This window comes from Ananas comosus, linkage group 17 (assembly GCF_001540865.1).
Source record: "Ananas comosus cultivar F153 linkage group 17, ASM154086v1, whole genome shotgun sequence".
In the NCBI taxonomy this organism is placed as follows: domain Eukaryota; kingdom Viridiplantae; phylum Streptophyta; class Magnoliopsida; order Poales; family Bromeliaceae; genus Ananas; species Ananas comosus.
In genome coordinates, this window is record NC_033637.1 from 11073756 (window position 1) to 11094150 (window position 20395).

At 37.0% G+C, this 20395-nt stretch overlaps 1 protein-coding gene across 4 annotated transcripts; it reads right to left on the reverse strand.

The window, feature by feature from the left end:
• LOC109723092 (transportin MOS14) lies at positions 400-19421 on the reverse strand. Of its 4 annotated transcripts, XM_020251307.1 has the most exons (25): positions 19187-19410; positions 18855-19112; positions 18622-18720; positions 18286-18510; positions 17855-17974; positions 16768-16851; positions 16550-16609; positions 14256-14384; positions 14026-14087; positions 13794-13850; positions 12186-12306; positions 11873-12007; positions 11022-11102; positions 10527-10640; positions 10334-10413; positions 10104-10239; positions 8609-8758; positions 7390-7475; positions 6707-6894; positions 6530-6622; positions 5158-5345; positions 4945-5056; positions 2692-2849; positions 1557-1673; positions 400-1152 (listed from the first exon to the last, which is right to left on the reverse strand). In XM_020251307.1, the coding sequence occupies exons 2-25, from the start codon at positions 19068-19070 to the stop codon at positions 925-927; spliced, it is 3039 nt and encodes a 1012-aa protein (XP_020106896.1). In that variant the 5' UTR covers positions 19071-19112; positions 19187-19410; the 3' UTR covers positions 400-924. The 4 variants fall into 4 exon arrangements, with proteins under 4 accessions (XP_020106896.1, XP_020106897.1, XP_020106898.1 ...); XM_020251308.1 differs by lacking the exon at positions 18622-18720 and having other exon boundaries at positions 18855-19410; XM_020251309.1 differs by lacking the exon at positions 2692-2849 and having other exon boundaries at positions 978-1152; positions 18855-19419.

The window sequence follows — 20395 nt, forward strand, 5'->3', positions numbered from 1 at the left end:
ATGCACTAATTATGCAATGCTTTTCCACATGAATCATGCAACACGCTAGCTAAAGCATATACAGCACATGGTTTCTAATCCAAGCATCCAAGAATGAAATACTCAATTATGAACAGGAGCTTTTTTCGTTTTTTTAGAAGACACAATTGTTCATAGGATTGGTCGTTACAGAGATTTGTTGAACCCACGCAATTTGCACCAATATGATTAATCTATACTATTTATAGTAAACGAAATTGAACATAATATTACTCACGCAAGTCAGACAACCCGCTAATAACCCGCATACAAGTGAGCGAGCGGGCATGCACGCACATGTATTGTTTTGGATCCGAGTAAACAGAATACAAGAAGCAAATGCTGACACCAAAAAAGAAGATTCCGGCAGTTCTAAGTTCTAACTCAAATAAGCAGTGGAAACAGACCTGCATTTAATGTTCTGATACATACATATGCTTACATTCCTCTTCACACGCAGGCGTAAAAAGTTACGTCTGGTAAAGAGCCTACAGCACCGATGTCTAACTACAGCTTTATTTTCCACCACATTTAAACCAATTTACATAAACTGAAGAACTAGTTAGGTAAGATGTTTCACATTGAATTCCAGAATAAATTACCAGCAGTACATAAACTTTTTAAATCATCAAAACTAGTCCGCTCTCTGTTCAGCAAGAGAGCTTAATTATATACAAAGTTTAGAACCTTGGTATTACATCAAACAAACTACAGAGGATAAGACTTGTCCTTGGATCTTTGTATTGCAGCAAAATTTTGGGGATCTTGAATTGGGTTCTGTACATTATTCTGATTACATGAGAACCAAATGAAGCCGGCTTCTTAATTTCGAACTACTGTGATCAAATGGGTAGGCTCCGATGTACAGTTCACGTTACATTAAGGGAGAAAACAGCATGAGTTATTTTATGTGGGGTTTGGGATATTTCGATGAGTATCGGCAAAATCTCTAATGACACGCTTAAGGGTTCTTCCCCCTTTACCTCGCATGTGCCCATGATCGCTTCTATTGGCGTTGTCACTGCTCCTGCTATCGAGATAATCTGAGGCAGCACATGCTAGTGCGTTCAACCACAAAGGAACAATGGCTTCAGCTTCACCTTGCTTTAGATAGTCTGACGGTAGAGATCGTACCTGGTTTCGTTTAGAAATCAGTGAGGAATAGCAAATTAGCCAAAACTAGAGGAAGCTAACCCGAAAGGAAGATTAACTATGCTGTCAACCATCACACGACAAAGCCATCCAGGTATTATTACTTTTCCTAGCCTCTTTTTCAAGGAGAATAAAATGGCTGAATCCACCCTTTTTAGCAGTAAATTGGTATTTGACAAAATAAAAATATAAGTTGCCCCATTTTTCTGTTCTGCTTGCATTTAGGACACAGTAGAAAAGCTAACTCCCGTTTTCCAAATTTTTGAAAAAAAGCCATGATATCGTGAATATGACATCGAACATCATTTAGACACACAGACGTGGGCAAGCAAACAGATGCAAAAAGAGTATAAGAGTGAGAGTGGGAGATGGGGAAAGAGAGAGACCGTTGACCGTAGCCATGCACACAGGGAATCCCAACAAAGAACTGTTTTCCATGCTGTTCTCTCGCAAAGACTGCATAGTGCTGCCAATTGCTGCAAAATTGTTGCAGATTTGTGCACCTAAAAAGAAAGATGACAGGTATCAGCGGCCAAATCTAATTCATAAAGAATGTCTCTATCAGGAAATATGTTCAGCTAGTCAATTGCGAAAGTTTGAACCCAAACATACTAAAACAAAATGAGTTATGCTTTTTAGTTTCATTTATGAGTAAATATGCCATAATCACATTTTGGTTGCTATAAATTTCCATAATCAAGTGGAAGAGTGAACTTCCATTAGTGAACAGTACAATCGCGAGTTCGTTTCACAAAGTCAAAGGAGGAAAGATTTGGAACCACAACAAGAAATCTAGTTCCATGATGGGTCATGCATTTCTCTCGAAGGAAACATTTGCATCAAGCTATCTGGAATTATAATATACAGACTCAAGTGCGAAAATCTTATTGTGGCAGCCAAAAAAGCGATGCTACGACATTGTGGAAAGCCCAACTAGCCTACCAACATTTAACTTAGTGAAACAGCTCTTTAACAATGTAGACACAAGTTACCAACACTAGCATGCCAATTCTACATATACTCGCCCTACATTATCTATTGTGGGACTACGAGGATTTTAGAGGCATAAGAACTTATCATAATGTTGCTACCATACTCGGTGTCCTATACGCCAAGCCAAAATGAAAGAAACATCCAGGTGCATGATCAAGTACCCCACGCGATAGTACAAGGAGTGGCTCTAAGTACCATATGTAAAGTCACATGCTTGACAAAATAGAGCTTTAGCCACGAGACACAAAATGCTTAACCCAAGTCACTAATACCCTCCCAAATCCATTAGGGCCTATTGAGATGTGATATTAGGATGCACGACTTTTCATGCCATTGTTATTAAGCTTCTAGGCCATTCATAGGAGAAAAAAAAAAGGTACTAAAACATGATGATCCAATATGCAGTCGGTAACTTCACAATCAGTCGATAATCGACACATCAACAGAAAAAGGTATTACTAACAAAAGTATATATACAAATGAGCTAATGCCCCATCTTACATATGACCAAAATGTATAGATACTCACCCTTGACATTGCTGATACACCAAGTAGGGCATATATTAAATTTGATAATACACCTTCACCACTTCGAGATAAAACATGAATTGCCACTGCGCTTAACGATCCTTCAGTTATACAAGCTATGGATTCTAGCATTGATGTGAGGCTGACCTCTAGGAAACCTGCAGCAAATATTATGCTACAATGCTTTAGTTAACCCATTGGCGAATCTATATAAACCTTAGTGGGGTCCATTGACCCTACTGAGGTTTGTCAAATAAAGACTACATTGGCCAATCTTAGATTGTTGACCCCACTTTGAGGCCAAAGTGAACCCCAAAGTGGGGTCAAATAATATGGCTCTCCATTTTTTTATCTCAAGGGCCCAAGTGGCAGTGGGTGCACGAGAAAGCATGGAGGGAATAGGTAGAACCATAGAATAAAATAAGAAAAAAAAAAAAAAAAAAAAAAAAAAAAAAGATAGCTGGTTGAATAAAAATGTGGGACCCGCTAACTTTAATCTTTTTCTCTTATTGAGACGAAGAAACATATAGTGCTTCCAATGATCTATTTACTTTTAAAGTTGGCATTAATTCCACTAGTTGCTACTGCTACAGTAGAAAGAGCTTTTTCTATAATGAAAGAATAAATTGCGTAATCGTATGTGTAATTAATTGAGGAACGATTATTTGGTGACATATATAGAAAAAGATGTATTTGGCGGTCTTACCAATGAAGCTATCATGCATCATTTTCAAAATATGAAAACACGTCGAAGACAATTGTAAATAAAAATGGCACATTTTTTGTTTATGCAATATTAATGACTGATTTATTTATTTTTTTCTTTTATTTTTTTATATTTTCTCTTCATTTTATATTGACCCTACTATGAAAAATTTCTAGATCCGTCACTGAGTTCACCTGAAGAGTGATTTATATGTTTTTTGTTTAATTACAAATACAAATAAGCATTTCAAACTTCATCCAAGTTCACTAGATTCGGTAGTAAATTATCATAAAAACATTACAAATAAGATATCTTAATGTGAAGAATAGCAAGCAGAGCTAAATTATAAAAAATTAAAAAATAAAAGGAAAGCACTTTAGTCCACGTCTCAATGAGCTCTCTGCATAAAAAATTGCATTAATGTTAATATTGCATGTTACCACTATGTCAGATAGGCCCAAAAATTTGAAATGATCGTTAAATTCAGACTCAAAACTTCATTTAAATGGTTTGGCATATCACTTTTGTTATATATATCTGAATATCTACCTAAGTTAACTTCTGAAATAAGTCAAATTAAATTGTAAAATAGATCTACCTCGTTGCTGGATTGATCAAATTTGGCAGTTTATTGGACAATATATTGACATGATTGTACTTCGTTGTAAGTAACTGCCATCATCCACAAACTCATTTTCATGAAGTTCTGCAACTTCAGCAATGATCCTAAATTTTGTGGGCTTATTTCAAACAGTGATAAAGTGCAGAATTTAATATAATGCACTTTTTCATGCTGGGGTAACTGAGATGCGGGCTAAAATCCAAGGTTTTTTTTTTTTTGATAATTTAGCCTTAACACTTTCCTACTTGTCAAACTACAATTGTAGAACTATGATACTACTGTCAACCGTTAAGGAATCAAAAGCTATTCATATTTGGCAAACGAGTTATGATCGTAAGAATTATAAGGCAAATGTTAAAAAAATTGGCCAATATTGTCGCATGAACATTGAGTTCTCTCCACCCGATAAGCAAGATTATGACGTCTACTACTGCACAAATACCAAATTAAGCTACCCCACAAACTGAAATGAAGATCCTTTTATTCTTAGCAGAATGATACTAACTATACTGAACAAAAAGGGCATTACAGCACATGAAGTTCCGTAAGACAACATAATTTCCCATTAAAGAGTTTTATCTTAAGCAATTATGTGCAACACTAAAGTGATATAGATGAAATTTAATTTATATATGGGAAAACTTTAGCTGATCAATATATTGAGAAATTAATAGAACAACAGGAAGGAAACAATATGACCTAAAAATTTTCCGGAGGCATGCAATACTAAAACGAAATCAGCAAATAATTTAGGTATTTTAATGCAAATTGCTGCAGGCAGAGATGGAGCAGTAAATTCCAAACCATTAGATTAATGCCATGAAACTACAGCTAGAATGCTTGCATAGGAGATGATGGTAGAATTATTGATATATAGGAATTACTAGTATATACTAAAAAGAATAAAGAGATGTATTCCCCTTACAAGACATATATGACATAGCGGCCAATGCTGCACCCCTATGCATTGCTGTGCAGCAAATCGCTGCCTTTTGGAATGACAATTCAAGCAGTGAGCCTGATGCAGCAACCACCTCCTGATTAAGAAAATATGATAATGAAATTGTAACATATTGAGCTGTCAAGTAACACAAATGGGTGATTCTGATAAGTTTATTATTATTAGCAGGATGTAAACCTTAGGACAGCAGCGAACAAACGTAGATGTAAAGCAAGTGTATGCTTCGACTAGATCCGGTTCTTGATCACATATATAAGAAGAATTGAGAGCTGATACTGATGCTGCAGAAGTGAACCTCTCAAATGTGCTGATACATAGTGAACCATATTCCTCTCTATGACCAAATTCCTCAACGACAATAGCAGCTGTAGAATTTGAGAGCCTTTTAAATACATAGCATGGTTAGTTAATTCGCGAATTATTCGCGATTTTTTGAAGAAACGAATTAAACAGTCGTATTCATATTTTTTCTGAAAACTTCGGGAAAAAACGCGTTTTTTTCGTAAAAAATAATTATTTGCGAATTATTTGTGATTCGCGAATGATTCGCCCAAAAAAAGGGCGCTCGCGGTCACGGACTCGCGGCCGCAGGTCGCGTCATCGCCGCTCTCGTCGCCGAAGTCGTCCATGTCGTTGTCCTCCTCCTTCTCCGCCACCCTAGCCGGCGCCGGGAGCAAGAGGGCCGCGGTAGCGGATCCCGCCCGTCTTGCCCAAGGCCGTCCGCGGAAACCAAATGGCTCGGCGTTCGGACTCTTGGGAGCGCAGTGGTTGCACGTGGTCCACGTGGACCGCATGAGAGGGAGGTCCATAGTGGACCTCCCTCTCATTATATATATATAATATATATATATATATATATATATATATATATATATATAATATATATATATAAATTTTATTTATAAATATATATTCATTTATTATATATAGTATTTTATTTTTATATAGAAATATTTTATATAATATTTATTTATAAATTTGTAATTATATAATATAATTTTATTTATAAATATATATATTCATTTATTAATATATAGTAATTTTTAGTTTTATATAGAAATATTATTATATAATATTTTATTTATAAATTTGAAATTATTTATTAATATTTCTAAATATATAACTCTTATATATTATTAATATATGTTTATTATAATTTTAAATATATTTAATCTATATATAAAAATTATAATAATAATATATATAGTATATTAATTATTATATAGCCGAATTTTTGATCCCGAATTTTTAATTGGTGAACGTATAATATCCGTATAAATCACGTATCCGAATAATTGTTGAATCCGTTTTTTAGCCGTATTTTTCAACGAATTTAAAAATTAAAAGACGAATTTTATCCGAATTATACCCGTACCGAATTTTTGCCGAATCCGAATTAACTAACTATGATACATAGCGAACCATATTCCTCTCTACTGAGTTCTATTTCTTAAGAAGTAAGAAAAGCACAGACCATTATAACCAGCATATCGACACATGGACTGAAAATGCTAGTTCAAAAGTCAAACCAGTATTTGGATAACCTCACCTGCTCTTACATAGCATTCATGGCTTTGGAATAGCAAGAAGTTCGTCGACAAGCAGTCAAGAACTTTAGGCAACAATTTTAAAAAGTGTTGTCCTGCAAAGGATAGAAATTTAAAATGTGGTCTTCATAAAACCAATAATAATAAAGAAAGGTGGAAAAAGAAGAAAGAAAATCTACCAGAGGAATGTATAGCCAAAGAAAGGGACCGACATGCAGCTGCAGATAAACTACCACTCTCCATATGACTCGACCTGAAAAGTTTCTCAAGAAGCGGCCAGAATACTCCAAGAAGAACAAGAATGGTGTCATCTTCAACCTGATCAGTTGTGAGAGGAGCTGCAAGATGACCAAATACAGCTCCCATCCTGAAAAGGGTCAACATTGTTGCCACATGTATACATAAAATTGTGGAATCAATCAAATCATTAACTTTCCAAGCAGGGTATTATGGATATAAAAGGTATCAGGACTTCAGTATAACAAATGTCGCATCCAGGAATGCCTAATAGCAAAATGCCAATTAGATAGAAGAGGACACCCTTACAAGAAGAATTGTACTCAAATTAAGTTATATAAATCCGTCATTTGCGTCAAAATTTAAAGACAAGACTTCCTTTTGGTTGATTTCGTTACAAATAACATAACTGCTAGTCACATCTAAGTCAATTTTGCACACAAGGAAACGTTGTAGGTTGTGATATATAAGAACAATAAAGCTTCTAACATAGCACTGCATGCCCATTTTCTGTTGGTACGGAAAATGATGCTAGGGTGTGTAATGATTTACTATAGACACACACAATTTACATTTTCAATAGTTGCATGAGAAACCAAATGTAGGTACAACAAGTATAATCAACCTGTAAAGACCCCTGACGGCAAGGTTTAATGCTTGTGTATAAGCAGCAGGATTTTCCCTAAGAGATTTCTCCTTATCTGAATCAATCTGCGGGGAAAAAAGAACATGTCATCACTCCTGAAGAAAGGTGCAAGAGTAGTCAAAACCAAATTTACAAAATTCTGCCAAACAAAAGAGTTGTATAAGGCTCCGTTTGGTTCGGGTATAAGTAAGAACTGCTTATTCCAGGAATAGGTATAAGTTCATGTACAAGCAAGAACTAGAGTAATTTTTCGTTTGGATGATAATTTAGGAATAAGTACGAATAAAGAAAATAGTGTTTGGATGATTAAGGAGAATAAGAGTAATAGTGAGTAGTTATATTTTTAAAATACCAAAAATACCCCTCACCTAAATCTCTATTTTCAAAAAATGCCATTCATCCCCACATATGAAAATAAAAAAAGGAAAAAAATTTAAAAAAAAAACTCCGTCCTCTTCCTCTGCTCTCCCCCTCCTCTCCCCTCCCTACGGCAACTCCTCCACCTCCGCACCGCTGCCCTCGGCGGGGGCGCCACACGGAGCTCCGCCGCGAGGATCCCCGTGCGGCGGCAGAGGGGCGGTTCTCCGGTGGCCATGGCAGAGGAAGGTGGAGGAAAGTTCCGCCGACAGCCCTTGGCGGGGGCGCCACAGCCCTCGGCGGGGGCGCCACACGGAGCTCCGCTGTGAGGATCTCTCTCTCTCTCTCTCTCTCTCTCTCTCTCTCTCTCTCTCACACTCTCAAGGGCAGTTTGGAACAAGCTCAGGAACAACCCAAATTAATGTTTGGGTACAAGAAGGGGGATAAGGCCTTATCTCCCCTTGTACCCAATCCAAACACCCTCTTAAAGGAATATATATATATATATATATATATATATATATATATATATATATGAACTATATATTAGGACAAAACTAGATGATTGAGTACCAAAAAAAAAGGCTTAGGCCAATTACACTGGTTTTGGCCCCATAAACTTCACAGATAATCAAACAACCAACTGATATTGATCAGTCCAACAGTAAGGACAACTGTTCTTGGAATAAAATTTTAGTTTGAATATCATTAACAACAACGCAGGACATAGGAATTGACTTGATAAAGAACTGCAAACAAACATATAATATCCCTTCACAAAATAGTAACGACATCAAGACTAATTTCAATAAGAGGCCATGCATAGAGAGAGGGAACTTACAAGCTTTTCAATTGCTCCATAACTTGAAGAAAGCAACCTTGCCAATGAACTCTTCTTTAGCTCTTTGTTAGAAATAGAACTAAGAGTGAGCGTTATGGCACTAACAACCTCTTCCTCTTCTTCCAATGGTAGATTACTTTTCTCCAAGCCCTAGAAAGACAACATTTGTCACTGAAGAGCCACAGTTATCAATCAACAATTGCCTTGTATGCCACCATATGCAATTGAAAATCTAGTCATTACACTCAGGTTTTATGAATTCTGTCATGTAGATATTTACTTTCCCACTATAAGTGTTTGTGAATCTTTATTATTAAAAGACAAAATAATATAGTAATCACCAATGCTTCCAGGAATTATCCTAACAGGAAGAACATCAATACATTTCACACAGTATCATAACTCATAAGACGCAAGCAGGATCCATCAGGATATATGAAATACCATGCAAAGTTAAAAACTTGCTTCATCTCCACGATTTACTAGCTCCTTTAAAAATCAAATCCCGTAAAGTACTGGATACTCGTTCTTGCTCTTCGAAAGATGGCAGATTTAAGAGTCGAGATGCATTGCAACAACATTTGATACCCTGTAGTGGCGTAGTCCCACACACGAAAAGAGGATGTTGAGATCTTAACAAAGCTGTTCAGATGGTTTTTTTCGGTTATACTTGAGTCAAGTGTGCAACTATGCTAAATTAGTATCTTTTAAATCAAAATTTTGGTATATTTTGACTTCAGATTAATGGAAATTTCATTGTATCATGAATTGTTGTAAAAGACCCTTGGATAGCAGGTAATGTGTCCTATTTAAGTTAGGAAAACCTTTTTTTTTTTCTCGTCCGGACACGGGGATCCTTTTGAAGCAATTAAATTATGTATTCATGTTGACAGAACTTTACGTAGTGAATTGGTCATATTTTCTTCTTTTAGTCTATTTTATCCTATTTTTTCTCCTTTTATATATTTTTCCCATGTCAAACCTATTATTCTCCATTGGATGAAGTTTTCAACTATATAATTCTCATCTTCCCTACCAAAACCACTTTCATGTCCGTTCTAGCATAGTCCCCAAGTACATGGTTGGAGACTAGAATTTATGTTGAATAGAACAGACATACGCAAGTTGAAGCTGCTTCAGATATGATTTCAGATCTGAAACTCCCCTTTTCTGATAAAGTCAAATCATTGTTTGAACACCTAAACTGACAAAGGACTTGGTCCTGAACAATGCCCATGTGCATACACGACCATTTATCTAGTTACCCATATGTACTTGTAGTTTAATTTTATCCGTAAGCCCGACACTGCTCCTATCTGATACCAAAAGATATAATGGCCATGACAAATCAATACAAGCAGCACCAACAACGAGAGAAATCCCTTGGGTAATTGCCAGCTTATAATCTTCATATCTAACTTTGCCTATTGCATAACCATTACCAACTTATAACACTTTTGCATCAGATTTTACTCAAGTATGTTAAAACAATTACCTCACCAATCCAGATAAGGATTTCCAGATTCTGTGCATCATGGATCAACGCAGAAGTATCTTCACAAAGTTTCCGCAAGGCTGAGGAGCAAGCATTTGATGATATGGATTCTGTGATACCTGATGCACAAAATAGACTGAATAGAATATTCAGTGCAGAGATAATACAGCCATGACTAGGGGGAAAAAAAATCATCATGGCCTCCATCAAAGAGAAACTACGAAACTTACAGTAATGGTCTAATGTTACACGGGGATGATGATATCCACTTTGAATATGAACCAACAACCTCCCCAACAGATTTGTACACCTTGGGAAAAGAACAAGTGATTATTGTACAAATTAGCGAAAACTTCTAGCCTGAGGAAAATATTGCAGCAGACAAAACGAGACATTCTTGGGAGGTAGTTCATGAAATCTTACAAAGGCCAAAAAACCCTTGCGTTCATCAGGCGTTCTACTTGATAGAATTGTTACTAAATGCATAATCACCGAAAAATTAAAGGGGCGTCCTTCTTGCAGAACCGTCTCCGCAACCTAGGACAGAGCAATTCTACAAGCATTAAGGGAAATGAAATCACAATGACTATTTGACTTGGAAAAAGCTAACGAAAGTAGTCCATCATAAGATGTACACAAACAAGTAAAAGAATCGGCACAAAGACAATGCGAGTATAGTTTACATATAAAGTTACTCAACCATGTTAGGGCCTTGAAAAGAATACTTATTTTAGAGCATGCTATGCATAAAAAACAAAGTCTGGCACTAGAAAGAGCATAGACCAAGGTAACAGTCACAGACGGCCATGCAGTGTAACAGGATGCACATATAGGTACTCCTCGCCTAATTATGAATACTTACTATGAAAATCAGAAAAAGTTGTTCAAGGAATAAAAGAAATAAATAAATGTGTTCACCATATTGAGTGCAAACATTCTAGATTCGACCTCCGCCCAAGGAATTAAGTGATCTACTGAAGCCCATCCACCGCAGAAAAGCTGCAATATAATTAATTACAAAAAATTGTAAGCAAATGAAGAAGTTAATCCCTGACCAGGAAACTTATAATTCATTTTCATTCAGAAGAGAGGAACTTTCACAAGAAATGGCTGAGAAGGATCAAAGAAGTTCTCATGACATTAATTCAACTTTTTGAAATGTTTCAAATTTGTGACATATTAGGATTATCAAAAGGTAGAAGAATCTAGTCTATCGCAGCTGAAACTGGTATCATTTGATAAATGGCATAAAAAGATGCAATCCAGTATCAAAATTCTATACCGTTACTCTCATCCTTCAACACCATAAGCTATTATGAATATTGTGTTGCTAATTTCATCCGAAAAAAAAAAAAGAAAAGTTCAAAGTTCAAATCTTCTATTTTCCACAAGAATACTAATACAAAGTTTTCATAACCAGGTTAGATAAATTAATTGAGTAAGAAAATAGGTTCCCATCTCAGTATTAGTATCTCAATCCACACATCATAATCCAATTTCAAGGCAGTCAAATAAGGTATATGAAACAAGAGAAGCAACAGACGCTCCTTCGAAAAGGCTGACAGATAACTTCCATAATGAAAATAATTCACCACGGAAATTTGTCAGAGAATGTTAAAAACTTGTCTGAGTCAAGGACCAGAAAGAAGAGGAACATCACAAAATTGATGTATGGTGACTTAAAAAAATATCATAATAACACGTGATTGCCTGCAAATAAATGCATGGATAATCCACATAAAAGGGAAACTTCTCAGAGCATGCCATACCTTTTGTACAAATGTAGCAGGCCCTAAAAGCTGGCAGATGTCTATCAGAAGCTCCTCTAAATTCATTCTGAAGTGTAAAAGCCCATCAGGTATGTACAGCGCTCCATTGTCACCATCACATGCAGGATCATCAACCTTTCAAACAAATTGCTCAAATTTTAGAAAAAGTGAATGAAGTGACTAAATAAATGAAACAGAACAAAGCTTCGTAAGTACTGGAGCTAAAAGTTTAGAAGTACAAAACGTATTAGCTTATAAAATGCATCATCACAACGTGACAAAGCTTGTTTACAAGAAAGAAAAGGATTTGTACCTGAGCACGCAGTAAAAGGGCATCTAGTAATGCAGAAAATAAAGGGAAAAACAATTCTTCCACGACTTTTCTTTTAGCATTTTCTAAATCCATTCCATGAATATAATGAGCTAAACTACACCTGCAGATATGCAAAAACAAAATAAATATAGGTGCAACACCTAATCAATCAATAACTATTTGCAACTTTCAAACATAGCTCATACAATGTACATATATTCATATGAGGTCATGTTTAACTAAGAAAGAGCATCACATCTCAGAAAGCAAATAAAATAAAATGAGCGAGCATGATGCCAAGAGAAAGAATAAAGGCATCATTAACATTAAAAAATAAGCCGCAAAGGATAATATCTGCAATTAAATCCAGGAAACGCTACCTCTAAACCAAAAAAAGCATATATTTGGTCAACATAAGCATAATAATAAGCCATCAGTGGAAGCAACAAGTCTCTCGCAGTATATGATGTTATTGGTTTGGCTTCACAAATGCCTGTACGCTACAAAAAGATCGATACTTTTACAGCTCAGATGACCAATCTCAAGTCAACTATTGAATGGTGCCAAATTTCAGACAAAGGCTACAAGACAGTATCCAGCCACCAAACTTAATGGTCCATTGGCATGTGTTATAATTCAAGGGAGAGTAAAATATGCATTGAAACAATTTAGAAAAAAGCTAGGATTGATTAGATTGAATAAATCAAGCATTAGATGTGAAAATTTTTGGATACTGTACTATGAGAAATCCTAAATGTACACCTATTCTGTCTTTAATCTCTCAATTTGATATATAAAATTAACGCAGGTCGACCAGGCTTACTTCTTATGACAAACTAACTGCAATGTAGTTTGACAACTATCAGTAAGTACCATTGGAACCTACCAAGTGAACACCAATCTGATCAGGATAAAGAGCAAAATGAGAATTCATTTTTTTAATGAAATTTCATCAGCTCCGCCAATTTTAGAAGGCAACAATATCCAAGAAATGAAAACCAAAGTAAATTTTCAACCAAAGTTCATGGGTATTTTAAAAACAGCATGAATTTTCTATCTCCATGACATCTTGATCGTGTATATCCAATTTCTATATTTTAACAATTTTATTAAGCATTCTCAAATGAACTTCATTCAATTATCTGCAGTTAAAAGCCTAAGGGAGCAATCATGGACAATATGTTCGAGAAGGAATAGGCTTATATGTCATGCAATCCTTCTGCGACAGTAATTTCTCATTTTCATTCCACATGAAATAAAATGAAATAGTTGTCAAAGGGCCTGTTTTGCCAGGGTAGAGCTTCTCAAAACTGAATGGAGTTTTAAGAAGTAACAGGTTTTCATTATTATCCTCCCAATGTCTTCAGCAGGAGCAGCAAAATGGAGTTTCTGCTTTCGGGAAGGTCATGTCAGCTTTCCACCACGGAAAGATCTCTGCACTTCTTGTTTAACAAAATGCTTGCTTGTCGCAGCTACTTCTCAGAGTAAAGAAGGTGTTCCAGTAAGCAGTCCAAACAGGCAAGAAGTCACTTCAGTTCTTAACACTAGGACTTGTCACATAGAAGCATACTATGTCTGATGCAAAGATGAAAAGTCAAAAAGTTATACCAAAACTGCAAGGTTGAATCTGCAATCTCCCAATCTTCACTGGAAAACGCAACACAGCTGCCATAAGAAAAAAAAAATGTCCACTTAGTGGCAGGCTGAAAAATGTAGCTAATGGAAACAAAGTCTAGCATAAGCTATCAATTATAGATGTTTAAGTGCAAAGCAAAAGCTTTTTAAGAATTTTTGAGTCAACAATATAACTAGCATAAGTATACAAAAGCAACAAATTCACCTTAAAAGTGCATCTGCAAGCACAAGTGCTTCAGTACTTCCTTCTGCAATCAAAGCTGGAGCCTGGTATGTTTTAAAGAAGAAGAAAAGAAAAAAAGAGACACAGCTTAGTGTGTTGCAGTATATAGAACATACTAGAGAACTAGCCATTAGAGTAACCACGGGTAACAAATAGTGCAAGGCGAAAAAAGAAAGTTACAGTCACATGCAATAGGCACAGAAAATACATACTGCCTGACCGATTTCGGACATTAAGCAAGCAAGACCAGCGATTATCTTCTCATCGCTATTAACTAGAGCTGGAAGAAGGAGTATTTCTCTGATATACTGTATCCTAAACAGCAAAACCTGTGGTAAGCCCTACAATGAGAGAAACTGAAAGCTTGGAGTAACTTTCACCACATAAGGGAAAAAATACAAAAAGATACAAAATTAAGGCACAATAAGTAACAGTATAAACAATTTTGAAGGATCTCCATTATGTCATTAGTAGTGAAAGGGAATACAGCTATGAAGATAAATTTAAAGCACACAAAAATATAAGAGTTCTAAATGTATATGAATTAACCATGTTGGATAACAGAGGAATCAACAACAGTAAGCAAAAGAAAATACAGGATTGAAGAACTGGGTTATAACTACAGAGGAAAAGAAATTTCAGCTCTCCAATGGTTATTTAGTCAAAAGATCGAGAAAGAAGAAAAGTAAGGACAAAATGGTTAAAAGGTAAGGGTAGGAAAACTGTTGGTCACAGATTAAGAGAGATTACGAGATTGACATCACACCAATTTCAGAGGAGTCGGGGTCTTCTCACTATTTTCCCTTTCTATAACAGCTTTACTACATGAAAATGAAGATCTAGAGAGCCACGATCTAATCAGAACTTCTGCACTTTTATACTAATTACATCAAGTAACAACTTCCTTCTTGAGATATTATCGATTTTCAGTACCAAGATATTATCGGTTTTCAGTACCTTCCGTCTCCTTTTCCTTCTTGCGTGAAATCTTGTTAATTTGTATTCATTTTCTTTTTTGCGCAAGTGAACTTTAGAAATAATACAAAAATAATTGGCTGTCAAGGATTGCCATACAGCTAGCACTGCCCATGCTGCTGTGCCTGGCTGCAGCACAGCACAGCAAAACAACACGAAGCGCGCCAACGTCGGCATGACTCTCTATGACAGTGGCATGCCAACGGCACATTGGCACGCATTGGCACAATTTTTTTAATTATATTTTCATAAAAAATTAGTTTTTTAGAGTGTTTTAATATCTCTAATGGCTACAACAATATTTATATATATTAAATCTCAAACAATTTAGTAAGAAGAGTCGTAAACATCTTAATAAATAAAACATAAATTATTTTTATACATAGTATGAAAGTATATACATGAAACCAAAACAAACACATAATTGGATAAAAATTTATAGGAAAACACTATAATGTGTAAATTCACTACACCTAAATGATAAAAGAAATTGAAGGAATCTTCTTCTGTGTATTTTTTCACTAAAAGTCGGTATTATTATGCAATGGAACTAACTAATTGCTCCAGATGGTTATAGATTTACAAGATCCACATATTGAAGAATGAAAAATCTTTTATATTACTTTTATCTCAAAAAAACTAATAAAGATTCCAAAAAGATGCGAGTAAAAACACCATTTTATCGATATATTGTCGGCACGACCTCGTGCCACGTACCGGCACGGGCAGCACCAGCAATCTTTTTTAGTGTCAAAGCAAGTGCTTAAAGCATGACTGTGTATGATTCAAATTTTGCCAGGCAAATTTTGTTCAAAACGTGACAGATAATAAGATTTTGGGTTTGTAGAACCTTGGGTTCAGCAGTAGAAAATAGAACATAACTAAAGACCTTATCCATGTGCAGATGTGCTTAACATTGATATTCTGCTTGGATCTCAGATAGATTGGTCAAATCCATATATGAATGACAGCGCTAATCCTGCCAATGTATTTTGGTTGATTTGGATGCAATTAAGGAGCAAAAGTGGATAAGCTCTTTACAGGTGTTCTTTACATCAGCATGAGCGCTATGGGCTGAAAATCAAGATTTGGATGCAATTAAGGAGCAAAAGTGGATAAGCTCTTTACAGGTATTCTTTACATCAGCATGAGCGCTCTGGGCTGAAAATCAAGTGATTATGTAGTTCCGATAATTGAGATTCTACTGTAATTTGATATATTAGATGCTTACAACCATTTTGCCACATCTGCATATTTTATTGTTAAAGAGCTCATCATTATTTTGCCTGCGAACCTTCCACAAGCTTAAACCACGGCATTACTACTACATAAATAGATTTTGATACGAAAGGTACTAATGAAAATTGTAGAATTTAAAATCATGTTTGTGGATCAATTTCAAATAATTGAATTTCCAAGCAATAAACCCTGCAGTAAGGAACCCCGCATAGAGCTAACTAAACAGAAGTAACACCACCCAAAAAAAGAAATATAGGAGTTCTTAGTGAATTAAACATGTACATTTAATTACCTCATACCGGCTGACGAGCTCAATCATAACTTCTATGGCCACATCAAATGAAGATGAAACCTTTTCCATGCAAACCAAAAAACCAGTTTTGAGTAAAAGAAATAGAACTGCTAACTATTAAACCTTCTTGCAAGCTAATATACAAATCTGTTTCAATACACAATAGGAAAGATGTAGTAAAACATTGTTAAGGAAAATGGAAGGAAAAATCTTAGGACCTGCAAAGAGTTGAATACAAAGTTAAGAAGCGGATGTGTTGGCAAGGAGGCAGGTGGAATCTCTGAAAAGCATCCTGCACGAACCTGAAATCCATGACAGTTCATGTACTAATAGAATATAGCCAGATCATTGTATTTGACAAAGAGACATAGTGGTGGATATACAGGAATAAATATTCTAAGTGTGGTTGGATTGGCGTAATAGCAATTTGGCCGTAAGCAAGCACTAGAAATATTAGACCTGCCGTCGACAACAATAATGTCGAGGAGATCCACAGCCTAGCGATGGGCTTCAATTCTTTGAAGACAGTCTCCCCTGGGAAGGGTCCGAAGTTGTTTTGTGTCTAATCTCCTTGGCGTAGGTGTGTTTTATTGTCTAATCTCCTCGGTGTCGGTGTGGTCAATAGCAGAAGTACTGTTTCTAGTTTATTAAAATTGACTTATGACTAAATGGCAGTTACGTCAATCCAAAAACCCCCAAGAATTACTCAGCTAGTCAGCTCTAGAATCTTAAAGCATGTATTCAGTATATAGGAAGCTTAATAATTGATGCAATCATGAAGAACTTGGGTATGGTCGTCAACAAGACAAAGTATTAAATTCAGGGCCAAACAGTGAGGGAAAACCTAGTAGTTCGAGGAGACACAATTTGAGGCAAGATCTAGATATAGATTGGAAGGGAAAGAAAAGCAAATAATAAATTTAGCAGACTCCGGCACATGACAAGTGTAATTATATAATGAAATGCTTATAAGCATAAAAAGGATTAGGTCATCTTAGACGGTAGGAGGAACGGTAGTATATGTATTCCTTGTTACAAAGTACTTTTTGGCCCTACGATGTATCCCTTGTTACAAAATGCTTTTTTGCCCTCTTATGCTGAGTGTTAAAATCTACTAACATATCCATGTTTACAGTAAGATGACCATATTAAAGAAGCAACAGCATTCCTAACCATGAAATTCAGGGTACATTGGTGTCAATGAGAAATTGGCTCACAAATCTCGACTTCAGATGGAGTGACGAGACATTTAGTAATTCAGCAACAACATCATATTGATAGCAAAATGAGCAGTTCCGCACTTACCCAACTAAGCAAGCATCGCAGAATCTTCCGATTCTTCTCGTGGAACTGAATGCCATTATCAAGCCTTAGTTCGGATTGGAGGCGAAGGAACTCCAGGACAGTGGGAGTGTGAGATAAGAGCTGCACCATGACGCCATTATTGCAGGGAGTAAAGATCATAAAAGGCGGAAAGAAAAGGGGTGCCAAGTTACAAGAACATAAGGAAAAAGTGAAAAACAACCATTTTTCCTTCCTACTAGTTTAAGCTACTGGCAAACACTGTTTTGATTATCTATACACTCCCGACAAGCGCGGTATTTGAAATGAATCTAAGGAAATCAAATAGCAAGAGTTTGGAAAGATTCGAACTCAGGAGGTGACCTCCCGCTCCGGTCCATGACGACGGCGTTCTAACTATTTCTACTCAGCATTGAAGGATCGCATCAACCAACCTCCCGAGTGAACCGGCTTCTGCTCGCGGCATCCACACTGCGGTCTCCGCTCTGGTCCTCGACGACCTCCTCGGGCAGGACGGTGAGCATGGCCAGCACGGCGAGATTCCCGTTCTCCTGGCTCTGCAGCTCGTGCAGGCTGGCGAAGAGCTGCTCGACGGGCTTCTTGTGCTCCGCCGACCGCAGCATCAGCGCCGACAGCGCCAGACATATCTGCGTCAAAAGCTGGGTAAAAGAAGTCGAGTAAAACATTAATCAGTGAGTACGACTTCAGTATAATAAATAAATGAATGAATGATTGGAGAGAGAGAAAAAGATAGAGGGAGAGCAGGGCACCTGAGGCGGGCCCAAGCTGAACCGCTGAGCGGCTACGAGGAGGGCATTGAGCAGCGCGTCTTTGGCGCCGAGCTGCAGGTAATAGCCCTCGTTTTGGATCTAAATGCGCACAAGCAAGCGTGGGCGAGTGGGATCATCGCGATGTGAAAACAATGACTTGCGGTTAAAACTATTGATATTGATATTACTATTACTGTTATGATGATGATGATGATGACGACGACGACTAGTACCTTGCGGCGGAGGATCTGGGCGGCGAAGAACTCGAGTTCGAAGTCGGCGGAGGAGGAAGGGGAGGCGTGCGTGAGGAGGGAAGCGGCGACCTCCCAGGCGGCGTGGGAGTGCTGGAAGTGGACCAGCCACTGGTTGGCCGCGACGCGGTTGCAGGACTGCGCGTCGTGGTTCAGCACGCGCACCGCATGCGCCACCTTCATCTGCAGCTCCTCCATCCCCTCCTTCCACTCCGATCCTCCTTTCCCGCCTCAGCTGCGCTGTGAATTTGTTATTTGTTATTATTATTATTATTATTATTATTACGGAGCGAGGGGATGACGAAATGCCGTACAAACGAACTGAAACAGGGGAGGAGTTGGGAAATTGGGATCGGACGGCTGAGACGAGAGGGGGAGGGAAGGGGGAGCGGGGCAGGTGGAGCGAAGGAATTGGGAAGCGGAGGAAGGCTGCAGCGAGGGGGGGGGTGGGGGAACGGTGGGATTTGGAATTGGGGGTTGATGGGGGAGGGCGGATGGGCGATGCCTGCTGACTCACGGAGATCCGAGGGTTCCAGTAGACTGCTTACTGTCTCTCTCTCTCTCTCTCTCTCCCTCTCTCTCTCTCTCTCTATTTGGTTATCGAACTGCACCGCGCTTCAATTTTAGCAGAGGATTGGATTGGATTGGGGTTTGGGCACTGGAACCGGACTGGACTCGAATTGCATCTCGATGATGCTTTAGCGGTAAACTGATTTTTTTATGCCATCAAATTCCAGTCTTAAATATATAAAAGTAAACATTTTTACTTTAATTTAATACAATAAAAATATAAATGCACAATGTGAGAAATTCATAAGTGGAACTCAACAAATCCTGATAGATATTCGGCATTGGGCGTAAGTTTGGGCCGGGTCTTAATGTTTTTAAAAAGATTGGAGAGTTTGATCAGAAGCCTAATAATTTTTTTGGGACAGACTTTAACATAATATGACATGACCCCAACCCAGCCCAGTTACACCCCTAGTTGAGAAGAGAAAGATAGAGCGGTAAAGGAGAAATATTCTGTACATCAGATATAAAAAGTAAATTTTATACAGTATATTTCTAAAAATTTACTATTAAAATTTAAATTATATAATTTTTTACACAGAGCCCTTTTATATGGTTTAGATTGAATATAACGAATATAAATTTTGAATTTATAATACTAATAACTTAAGATTGATGAAGAACGAGAGTGAGAAAGAGAAGAATTGGTGTGGAAAAAAAAAAATGGCCACACCCCGCCATTCTCCACCCAAATCAACGGGACTCCGCGCTGCATTTTCCTAAGTTTTCATATAAAAGTTTATACATTATATTTTAAAAATCTTATTATAAAAATTTAAATTATGTAAGTTTTTATGCAGTCTTTTTATAAGGGTTATATTATATGCATTGAATATAAATTTTGATTTTATAATATTGATCACTTAAGAGATTGTTGGAGAATGAGAGAGAGGGGAGAATTGAGTTAGAAAAAAAAAAAAAAAAAATTGAACCCCACCCCACCACCTTTCTAC